Source organism: Protomyctophum parallelum, assembly GCF_964188405.1.
Source record: "Protomyctophum parallelum genome assembly, chromosome: 14".
NCBI lineage: Eukaryota > Metazoa > Chordata > Actinopteri > Myctophiformes > Myctophidae > Protomyctophum > Protomyctophum parallelum.
Window position 1 is genome coordinate 40,671,209 of NC_139709.1, and position 12,440 is coordinate 40,683,648.

The 12,440-nt window shown below is 42.2% G+C and overlaps 1 protein-coding gene across 2 annotated transcripts in view; it reads right to left on the minus strand.

Annotated features, from left to right (window-relative positions):
• LOC310871417 (extended synaptotagmin-2-A-like) overlaps positions 1-12,440 on the minus strand; it is a 70,434-nt gene continuing 57,994 nt past the window's right edge. For both annotated transcript variants that reach the window (XM_083782916.1, XM_083782915.1), the window contains 9 exons: positions 12,237-12,311; positions 11,256-11,342; positions 10,404-10,553; positions 9,395-9,879; positions 4,395-4,493; positions 3,667-3,798; positions 3,101-3,206; positions 2,577-2,626; positions 1-2,081 (listed from right to left, as the gene is read on the minus strand). In XM_083782916.1, coding sequence (XP_083639042.1) covers positions 2,036-2,081; positions 2,577-2,626; positions 3,101-3,206; positions 3,667-3,798; positions 4,395-4,493; positions 9,395-9,879; positions 10,404-10,553; positions 11,256-11,342; positions 12,237-12,311 — 1,230 coding nt within the window. In that variant the 3' untranslated portion in view covers positions 1-2,035. The remainder of the gene's footprint in view (positions 2,082-2,576; positions 2,627-3,100; positions 3,207-3,666; positions 3,799-4,394; positions 4,494-9,394; positions 9,880-10,403; positions 10,554-11,255; positions 11,343-12,236; positions 12,312-12,440) is intronic.

Genomic DNA, 12,440 nt, shown 5'->3' on the forward strand with positions numbered 1-12,440 from the left:
TGCCGCTTGTCCAGCAAAAGCTCTTTAATTGTTTAAAAGACATTGAAGGAGACATTTTCAAATGATAGCGTTCTGCATTTTGTTTCAGCATTCTTTTTAAATATCTGGGTCATGTGAATTTAAGGCACAAAGATAAATTAAGTTCAACAGAGAAGACAAACCGTACATGAGCACATATTTGAACTCCAGACATGATTTTTTTCTTTCCATTGGCTTTTGCATATTGTTACGTTTATAAAAAATAAAAAATAAAGAATAACACAATAACAAAACAGACATTGCTACCCACAGTCAGACAGCAGGACGTACTCAAACTGAAGTACTCAAACTGAGAAACAGACTAGTGGACTGTTTAACCATTTAAGACCCTACACAATTTGTGTGACAAACAGAATAGCAGATCTACAAGCCTGCAAGACGTCAACAAGTAACGCATTATGAGCTTGTAGATCTATATAAATAAAGTGTGAATATGTTCGGCTATAATGACATGCCCAAAATAGGGACAGCATGTTGAAAGTGGTTAAAGCCTCTTTTCCTTATCGACACATTGTGAGCTTGTAGATCTGCTATTTTTGGTGTGGGATAGCATCGTACGACGGAGTTTAAAATCAGGCTTTAGTCATGACCTGTGATCTTTACCACACACCAAAAGCCGTTAGTGTCGTTTTGACATGTTTAGGACAGAACAGACAACGCCTCTGCTGAACAATGGCACGTCGATGTACACAATATAAAATACTTTAATGATAAACTGATGTTAATAAACTCTAAGTAAACTAGTGAATATAGTTTTAAACTGAAGCAGCTCTCTCCGTTTCATATCGATATGTGCATTTACATTACAAATGTGACAAATCCCTTTCAAAATCAAACATTGGGACTTTGTGTTTGTTTCCAGACGTTTCTTTTTCTTCTGGAAAGTATAGCGTTGAATAAGCAGTGATGTGTAATATGATGTGCACATGTACGTACAGGAAAGATAAGCGCATGAGGAATTAAGACTGGCTTTTAACGAACTGTCAACCGCCCGTTCATGACGATAGTGGTGGAGTTTACATTTCAACTCGATTTCAAGTTGATTGAAAATGTGGACGACGTGCAGATTGGGACCAACAAACCGATTTTTGTCCAAGAAGGCACAATCCCTAAACATTAAAACGACAAAGACATAGAACAAAGATGTGCAAACATTCATACATTTTTGGTTTTAAAAAAAGAAAAGAAAAAGGGAAGCCCCGCCCCATACGAGTGATAAAATGAAATATGCGTCTCTTTGGTGACAGACATTTTTCTCCTTTTCAAACTTGTCCACAGTCCTGCGTCAACATTGGAAATTGTATGAATCATGTTCATAAAAAAAGACAAAACAAGCAAAACAAACATGTCTTTCATGTCCTTTCTAAACCATACCATCTTGCCAATGTACAAATTCATCAAGAATTATATATATATATAAAAAAATTACAAATATCCATATTGTTTTTGTTGACCAAACACCTCCCTCTCTTGTTTCTAGAATAAACCCTCCCGCCTATCTCTTCTCATTATACATATTTACAAGGCTGTCGTTTCTTCCAGTCGGTCAAGACAGAAAACTGCACCTTAAAAACAAGAGCAAGAAAAATAGTATTCTCTCTACGGTTCTTAATTAGAGCCTCTACAAATAGTATGTATGTTGCACTTTAAATACTTTTACTTCATCTGTATACACATATACTGCATACTCACGCACATAGAGTACACAATCGTCTTAATTAGCATGTGTAAGCTCTAGAGTAGATGTTACTGTGCATGTGTGAATATTATATCTAATATACTTTATATTATACTCCCTTTACTCTATCAAACTATCATTTCTTAAAGGGGAAGACTGCATTATTTGTGACTGGAAGGTTATTATATCCATTGTACAGTAGATTCCGATGGCACCGTGTGGAGAAGCAGCAGTCACTAATGTAGTTTCTCTCCAGACAGGACGGGGAGAAGTATTGAAGTGATGAAGATGAGGAATTCATCTCTGGATTGGGTTCCTCTATAGTTGGTGAGGCTTGGAAAGGCCATCCTCACTCAGGTCATACCTGGAGGACAAAGATACAGGGATTACAGGCGTATTGTAATGTAACTATCTTTCTCACATGTATAGACACATTTGTACTTTTTTGTAAATGAAATCAATTTTTTTGTTAGAACTGACATTGTCTTATAATATGGTTTTAGTGATGAATTGCAGTCCTGTGGTCAGGGTGCTGTTCTGTCATGGGGCATGTACTGTTTGACGGATGTTTTGTTTGTTGCGTTTTGTTTCGTCTCTGTATCCGTCTGCTTTTCATTTTCAATCCTTATCGATCCTGTATTTCATGTATGTTTCAGTTTGTCTTGTTTCTTTTGTTGTTTTTTCTTTGGGGTCTATTTTGAACTTTGTATATGTGGGTTTACAAGAGGAAGCGGTCATTGCCATTATTTAGACTTTTTTTTAATTTTCCCATTGAATATTTCTATGACCCGAGTGTCCACATGCACTATAAAGCTCTCGTGTGTCCATCATGAGGTTGAGAGCCTCGTTGCAGACTTACCATTGAGTCCAGCCCTTGGAGATCTCATCACTGGTCAGGTCCACCAACACCTGATGGAGAGACACAGAACATGAAGGAAATACCAGGAGACATGTTTATCAGTAGAGGATTCATAGATATAGCAGTGGTTCTCAAAGTGAGGTCCCGGCACCGTACAGGTCTGTAACTCTAAAACTGCACAGATGGAACCAAATGGACCCAATTTGTACACCGTCAGTTATGGGGTCTTTGAAATTAAAACGTAATATAAACTAATTTCTTCCTCTGCCTAGTGGGAATGTGCATGCATAAGAGAGATCGGCTCTACACGGACGAACACACACACACACACACACACACACACACACACACACACACACACACACACACACACACACACACACACACACACACACACACACACACACACAGCTGGTGGAGACAAAGATAATGATGCAGAAAAGAACAGCCGGGCTTCTGCATAAATGATAATAAAAATAAGCTGGAGAAGGGAGATGAAAAGGTCAGAGAAGTCAGGTCTGTACCTTTCCCAGAAGTCCTTTGTGTTTGGACAGCAGACCTCCTCCATTTTTCACCGCCACATCCAGAGTTCTCCTGTGGAGCTCCACTATTGATACGCTGAACTCAAATCTGATGGAGAGAGAATGAACGGTCAATAGACGGTGGATAACAGACAAACTAATCTCTCAGGAACACATTCCGAGCTGTGCTACTGAATCTGTCGGCAGGGGCATTCAGAATGTGTATACGTTGTTGTTAGTGGCGCCCCACCAGAAGAGGACGGCTGAAGGGCAGACCAAATGGGCCAACAAACAAACAGCAGAGGGCACTGTTTTCCCTTTGTTGGCTGATGGGTTCCCAGATTGCAGACAAACAAACGGAGTGAGTGCCTTTACATGCACACTAACGCACCGATTCCACCCAGATTAAAGCAATATTCTGATTAATAACGACCCTCATGACAGACCGACAAATGAAATAAGATGCAGGGGGGACAAGAGAGTTACATGATAAAAGTCAACCTGAGGGCATTTATCAAACGCTACATTGACTCACATGTGTAAACCAAAGCAGTTTACAATTAACTCACATCTGGTCGTAAACAGGGTTAAGTGTCTTCTTGTGAGTGTGAGTTTTTCTCCTTCCAGACCGCCGTTTGTCAGGCAGGAGATAGAGGCGCACGTAAGGGTCTGAGCCATGGTCTGTGAATGCTATGAGGTTCCTGTGGATGGGAAGGTGAAAGGACAGAATTTGGATTAAAATGGTATAGCCTCTACTGTGCCAAGTGGATTATTTGTAACTGGTATAGTAACATGATTACATGACAACTGAATAGAGTAGAATATAATATTATAAAATATAAATTACCCATCATATTCCTGTATACAGTTATTCTATTGTGAGGGCATGTGAACATCCGACATGAAACTTCACATTCTGTGTGTCGAGATCTCATTCTAAAGGGCACTGGAAAATGTCTAGCCATAAAAACGTTTAGAGCTGCCTAGTTATACAACTACATGATTGTCATTCAGGATAAAAACTGTCTAACTTGCCCCGTTTACACCAAACCTTCTGTTTAGTATTTTTTCTTTTAACTAAGTTTAACCCATTTTGGGCAGGCATCCCTTTTGGTGTTAGCATTATGTTATGCTTTAGCTATTGAAAAATAGCAGAATCCAAGAACGACTGACATAGAAACATAGCTTTTTCAGAAAACTGTCAGGATGTAGAAGACATTTTTAGAATCTGATCACAGGTCAGAATGGGTTAAGTAAATTACATTTAGTGAAAAGAGCTCTCCCTGTTGCGTCGTACCTGCAGGCATGCACCACTACTATCAGCTTGTTCCTCTGGGGGCTGTGTCTCACCGTCAGCTGGACCTCTCCCAGAGGGAAATAACTGGGTCCTGAACCACTGGGAGAGAGAGAGAGACACAATTTAATTGGACTGACTAAAACATCCAGACACAATAGAGGGTATGCACGTTATGTGGGAACGCCCACTGAGTGGCAAAAAACTACTTTCTGGCCTTGACAGCCCATTCATCCAAACAGAAAAGTCCTGCCTGATTGCATTAAACAATGTTAAACTCACCAACATTGCAGCTGTACGAAAAGCTTGAATTATCCTCTTTCTATCTGCAAAGTTTTTGTTTCATAAAAATCCACCATAGAAACGTTATGAGCTACTTTCTGTCAAGAAATGCCCTGCATTTGATTATTTTCCCAAGTGTCAGAGTTTGGAAGTGCTTGTTTTAAATAACACAACATTTTGCTGCCTCCTGCATTATGTGACATTTAGAAACAGGTGGTACGCAGGACGGTTCAGTGATTTCCAACGAGCGCTTCCAAACTCCAACAGTGGCTACGTTTACATGAGCAGTTAAATCCCCTTTTCATTCCGAATAGAATTTCAATCCTATTAAACATTGTTATGTAAACACCTACAAAAACTTACATCCGAATGAAAACGCTCGATGCGATCTAAAAACCTTTCCGATGTCACTGGCCGGATTACTCCGATGTTCAATGCGATTGAAAGAAAATTGGACTCATGTATACACTAATTCGGATGTAAGTTCATTCTGGTCTTTCTGAGCATGCTCCAAGGCGCTCATATCCAAGGCGCGCCGAGGAGTTTGCACATAGAGCGCGTTATTTCGTTCCTTTTTTCAGATCCGAAATCCACAAAAAAACGTGGAGCAGCAGCAGATGACGATAACCCTGATCTGTGTGTATGTGTGTGTGTGTTCAACGGTCTCTCTCTCTCTCTCAAAAATAACGAGCGACCCGATACAATAATAATCAGTGTTGCGTGCCCTGGCCGTGCTGTAGATAATAAAGTACAAATAAAAACGAGATGATCACCTTCCCAGCGGAGCCGCAGCGGGTGGGGAAAAAAAGACGGTAAACATACTTGCCCGTCCCTATCCAACCAGCAGCCTCAAAGCTACTGCGGAATGAAATGATGGGATTTCAAAGTATCGTCTTTCGTCTGTAATATGTTTGTATTGTTGAGACAGTCACAATGAATGAACTGCCTATATTTTATGTGTCCAACAGATGGCGTAGTTTCACGTGAATTAACATGTATCATGTCTTCTATCACTTCTCCATATAAACACTCATTCGGAATGACCATTTCCCATGTAAACTCGCGGCAAAAAACATTACATCGGATGTATTTTATTCGGAAGTATTTCTTCGGAATGATCACCCTTCATGTAAACATAGCCACTGCTCAATGTTTTGCCACTCAGTCTAGATGAGGGGGGGCGTGTCCTGATGGGAAAATCATCCATGTGCATACTCTCTATAGGCGAGTAAATCTATGAAAAAAAAGCACCTTACCCCAAAAAAATTGCAACAAAAGGTTTCTCAACAGTTTTTTGTAGTATTAGGTGTCCCTAATAACATACTAAAAGTTTACCAAAGTTTGACCACCCGAAAGGTGTTATTTTCAAGATGGCGTCCAAGATGGCCTAAAAACCATTAAAATAGCCTAACTCCTTCATTATTCATCCTAGACAAGTACTTTTTGTGTCTAACCCTATGTTTTTGGGGTCTAGGAGTCCATTGAACTTGTTCAAATTGCAGAGATACAATTAGATAATTGTGAAATCCAATATTGTGTTTGTGACTCTGTTAAAACCCTCTGAAATAGTCACCAGTTTCAAGTTAACTAAACTAAATATTTAATAAATGTCTGAATATTTATATATTTTTTGGAATAAGGTTTCAAGATATCCTCAAAACACAACAAAACTAATAGTCACAATTTTCAGTAATTCAGAAGGTTGTGGCAGAGAATATTGTCAGTTGATAGATAATAGCCTACATGATTGCAATATTGAAACGTTTTGGATAGCTTGGTGGATAAACTTTGGCTCAAACTACTGTAAATAATTCATCATTATACACCCGACCCAAAACTAATTTCTTGCATTATAGAACGTCGCAGTCCCGCCCCCTTTCATGACGACGCCAGGCCCAGGAAATAATTCCCAATGCATTTTTCCCATAGACATTTCGAAACGTATTTATTGAAAGACATTATAAGCGTCGTACAAAGCCAACTCTTGTCGTGACAAATCATGACAACAAACACAATATTTTTGACCAAACAAATAATTACAAAGAAGAAAAACAACAAGTGTTGTAATCTGCTGTTTTTTCTACTTTCTAATTCTTTGTTTGGCCCAAAACATTGTGTTTATTGTCATGAATTGTTGCGACAAGAGTTGGCTTTTTGAAAAGTCTATGAGGGAAATGAACGGTGATTTCTTCTCCGTCTCTCTCGAGGGGGCGGGACTGCGACGCTCTACTTACTCTTAGTGCAGAGTAGTCAGAACCTAAGTCTCTACCGGGTGCAGAGGGGAGTATGATAGGTGGGGTTGGGTGAGAAGGTATAGGGGGGTCCGGTCTAGAGTTTAGTGGGCCTAGGGTTCCCCTCAGGTGGGTACAGGGGAGTATGGGGAGTGGGGGGTCACTGGATTTCTCCCTGGGGACTTGGAGCACAGAAGAGCAAAGTTAAGAAGACCCTCATGGTCTTCTCCTCTATGCATGTCCGAGGTGGCGCATACAGTACATGTACCATTAAAGCTATGGGGCACTTGAGAGCTTGGGGCTTGTCTGTCCCTGTGGTGGTAGTTCTAAGACCTCCATGTTGTGATAATGATTAATATGGGGGGTGGGTTCAATTAATCGATTATTAATCGGCAGAGCTGTCGACTATTGTCAACATATTCCCCAATTTCCACTGAGATTATGGGGTGAATGAATGTGGCCAGACCCATCTTCTCTTTCTGTCATAGTGACATAATATTGTCCTGCATCAGATCATGTCCAAATCAGGTTCTCCAATCTCCAGTAGCCTCTTTTTTTGAGTGGTGCAACCACTCCCTTACGGAGCTATGTGTGTGGCTGGCTGGGTCTGAGCACTATGTGTGTGGCTTGCTGGCTAGCTGGGTCTGAGCGCTATGTGTGTGGCTGGCTGGCTGGGTCTGAGCACTATGTGTGTGGCTTGCTGGCTGTGTCTGAGCATGCATGCATGGATGGATGGATGGATGGATGGATGGATGGATGGATGGATGGATGGATGGATGGATGGATGGATGGATGGATGGATGGATGGATGGATGGATGGATGGATGGATGGATGGATGGATGGATGGATGGATGGATGGATGGATGGATGGATGGATGGATGGATGGATGGATGGATGGATGGATGGATGGATGGATGGATGGATGGATGGATGGATGGATGGATGGATGGATGGATGGATGGATGGATGGATGGATGGATGGATGGATGGATGGATGGATGGATGGATGGATGGATGGATGGATGGATGGATAGATAGATAGATAGATAGATAGATAGATAGATAGATAGATAGATAGATAGATAGATAGATAGATAGATATTATAGCAGTGACTGACTGAGACATCGAGCGTGCGTCCGCAACTGGTTGTGGCCCCCATCAAGTGACCTTTTGACCAATGCGGCCCTCGCCCCAAGTTGAGTTCGACACCCCTGCTCTAGGCCCATGAGGGGCCATTTCTCTCCACTGTATCCCCACTGAGGAGTCCATCTTCCCCATAGACCAGACAAGTGGCCATTTGGTTCTACTGACTGAGTGTGTTTGCTGCAAAGACACTCAGCGTTGTGAGCTTTTATAGATTGCCTATTTTCACAATGTTTGTCCCGGCCCACAATTTGGGAACCACTACCCTTATAGGGGACTTATTTTTATTATTATTATTGCCAGACACCTTTACAAAAAAAAAGGGCAGACATTTCTCTGTACATTTATTCCATGATTTGTGTAATATTCCCATGCAGTCTATCACTTGGCAGCCATGCTTTTACAAATGTCACATGACAGTACCACCCAGTAATAATGAATATATTCCTTATTGTTATGGTATCAAAATAAATCTCCTGAAAGCTTCAACAGAATGTGAATTGTGTATAGGTGATGAATTCACCTATACAGCAGTACGGCATTATAGAAAAGGGAAATGTCCTATTACACTGTTATAACCTTATAAACAATTGCTTTAATATATCATTATACTTTTATATCATTTATATATGCTAATTGGATTCCTAGATAACCAAAACATAGGGTTAGACACCAAAATTATTTTTCTAGGATGAATAATGGAGGAGTAATGGTATTTTAAGAACTGGCGGCGGCCATCTTGAAAATAACACCTTTCGGGTGGTCAAACTTTGGTAAACTTTTAGTATGTTATTAAGGACACCTAATACTACAAAAGAAAGTTGAGAAACCTTTTGTTGCAATTTTTTTAGGGTGAAACCATATTTTTACCCGCCTACTAATACAAAGAGCAGTAATTGTTTTTCTTCCAGAGATGAATAAATGTGTACCTAAACCCCAAACCACGTGTGCATTACTTGTACTTTTTTGTGGTAAAAGCGCTCAAACTGCCTTGATCTCTTTAACCCCCCCCCCCCTCTCTTCTTCCCTTTCTTGTTTCTCTTGGACAAAAATGACACGATGGGAACTATGCACAAAAACAAATTTCACCCACTTTTCTTTTACTTGTATAACTGTGATGTGCCAATAAAGTTGATTCTGAATTACTTTGGCAATTTATCCATGCCATTAGTGGGGAAAATGCACTGTAACCCCACTTCAGTATGCAGACCAGATTGTGTGGTTATTTTTCTAATCGCTGACTTGCTCCCAATGCATTCATCGTCCCTCACATTATGTCCAGCTCATTGTACATTATAGCATGCGGATATGTGTTTGTTCTGCTCAGGGCCACGCCCTCCTTACTTCTGCAGCTGCCGTAGCCTCTGCTGGAGCTCCTGTGTGGCGTAGGGGTTGGATATGTCTGAGGCGATGCTGGGCGTGGGCTCCTTAACCATCATACCTCCTCCTCCTCCGGACAGGTACTGCTGGGAGCCCGAGATGGCCAGGTTGGACATGCTCCTCCCTGCTTCACTCAAACCTCCACTCACCCCTCCTCCTCCTCCTCCGGCACTCGGCCCGTCGCTCAGGCCTCCGAGGGAGCTGGAGACCTCCTGGGACTCCCCTGCTCCTGGAGGGCGGTGGTTGTTGAGGAGGTCCTGGGCGGAGGCCGCCGACGACGAGCGGGGCGGATGGGAGGAGGGAGGCGGGGGATGGGGGGGCTCCGAGGGGACAGAGGGACGGGGCGCGGGGGTGGAATTGGAGCTGGCCGAGCTCGCCTTGCGAACTTGAACAGACGAGGGGGCGGCGGCGTCGGCCGAGGACGTGTCCTTGTCCTGGACACACAACACCTGCGAGGAGGCAGACCAAGGTGGAGGGTTAAGGTCGTTAATTATTCAAACCTTTAGTTGCCGTTTTAACTCAAACCTGTACATTAGTTTTCTGAGCTCTCATGCCATTTTTTCAGCATGGTCCTGTAAAGAATGGCCTCAGCCTTCTCTTGTCGGACAGTGAGCAACGGTCACCCCAGTTCAGGAAGAGCAGAAAGTTACATTTATTATTACCCGTATTGTCCTGAATATAAGATTACTCTGATTATAAGACGACCCCCATTTTTCAAGACTCATTTGTGGGAAAATAACATTGAATGTCAAATAATCTAGTCCCCCATTAGAATACGACCCCATTTTTTAGGATATTTCTATTGGAGAAAAAAAAGTAGTCTTATATTCAGGCCAATAGGGTAATTTACTATCAGTTGAGAGTTTATACCATGCTTTAATCAAGTTTTTCCATGCGCTATCAAAACTACATCTACAGTATCGAATGGTTCAAATAAAACAAGCACAGGTTGTCAACCACCAGTGCAATTGACCTTAAGCGCCATCTTCATCTTGAGAGTACAGCTGGGTCCAGAGTTCTTGAGAGGGAAGCGCTGAGTGAGAGTCATGTCCTCTGCCTCCAGCAGGCGAGTCAGAGGCACAGTCAGCTTCCCCAGAGAGCACTCATGCTTTTCGTCCTTCACCTGAGAGACGTTACAAAACACTCGGTCATTCTCCTCAACGACGTTCACAAATGAGCATATTCCACTCAACTCAACAAAAGAAAGGGGAGAGAAATGGAGAAAGAGACAAAATCGGGTCAGAAAATGTCAAAATGAGCCATTTGCTCTTATGCCACAGTCCCATGAGCACCCCCTAAGTGCCGTTTCCCATTGGCATCTGACACAATGGCCATTTTACTCTTATGGTTCATTCAGCGGACAAACACACAATAGTGGATGGATGGCGCTTAACCCATTCTGGACGGGAACCCCTTAAGGGGTTCTTGTTGCTATGTACAGTAAATAGCCACATACTCTTTGTAATATATATATTTGTTATATATATAATTTTTTTAAACTTAGGTCAGTTTTTAGAAGGCATTTTTAGAATCGTCCTCAGTCCTAAATGGGTAAATGTTTAATTACTGTCAGGTGCAATTAATCTAACTAGAAAGTTTGCACCACTGCCACGATTTGACCAGACAGCAGACTGATCATTCACACACTCATTCATAACACCGCATCGATGCTTAGTTTATACTACGTCATAGGATGGAGTGCATGATGAAAATAGCCCACAAGCATACAACGCATTGTGATTCGCCATCTTTGGTGCGACGACTCCACTGTATGATGGTATTCAAATCAGGCTTCAGAGCAGATAAAATCAGACAAGTGTCACACCTCGACCTCCAGCTCCTGGCTTTTAGGGTTGTGGATAAGGAAGGTGAAAGCTTCTTCCCAAACCGGTTCATTGGTCTTGTATCTGGTCTGATGGATGAACAGAGAAAGAAAGCGTAGGTTAGTGGCAAAAGATAAACTGTCAGCACTGTTATTCATATGATGTTGTGCGGCATCTGATGTACAGGATGTATATACTGTGTACTGTATGTACCAGCTTTTGGTTAGCAGCCTAATAGGCGATTCACACTGAGACGGACTGAATCCGTTTTATTGGAACCGTTTCCGAATACGGTTGCCTGGTCCCTGATGGCCATGATTCACATTGCCCGAGATTCAACAGCACACCCGGGTACACTTGCATAACACACTTTAATCCTCCAGATGGCGCTGTGCTTGATGGCTGGCGAGCACGGACACTGACCATCAACTCTGCGACATTGTCTCCAATAAATCCAGACACACGGCATTGCATTGCCTCTTTGCCGTTATACTACTTCACCGTCAGCCTGCCTGCTTTTCACTGTGTCAGTCAGTTCTGTGCTCCAGTGTATTAGTTTGCTATGGATTCTATTTTAGCATTATTATTATTTTGTTTTACTTTGGAAACTATGCCAAGCAAAGCCCAAGAGCCACGTGTAGTCCGCATAATTAGATCAGCGCGTACTGCGGTGCTGCAAGTATATGCAGATTCAACAGGAGATGGGCGGCGTTGAGAAATGCGCTGGTGTTATGCGTCGTGCAGCGTCTGTTTTTTTTTGTTGACGCTTGGCTCGTCGACTAGACAGTCCACTTCTTTAGGTACGCATGCATTCACATTGGAACGATCCGTATCTGAATACACTTCAACGGTCCAGAGACCCGCCCCCCCATGCGGTCCCGGGGACGGTACGCATCATTCACACTACCACACTGGGACCATAGTGTGAATCGCCCCTTAATGTGTTTTGTAGAACGACTGGTTTGGTTTGATGTTGGTCTTACCTTGCTCTCAAAGGATTTGTGTCCAACCGTGAACTGGACAAATGGACTGGGGTCGCTGCTCACTTTTTTACCAGACTGCAGAAAATCAATAGCAAAATAAAACAAATGAGCAATAAGACTTAGTCACTATAACTTCCCCCTGTGGGATCAATAAAGGCACATAGACCTTGAAAACCTTCATAGAAGCTATATACAGTACGTCTC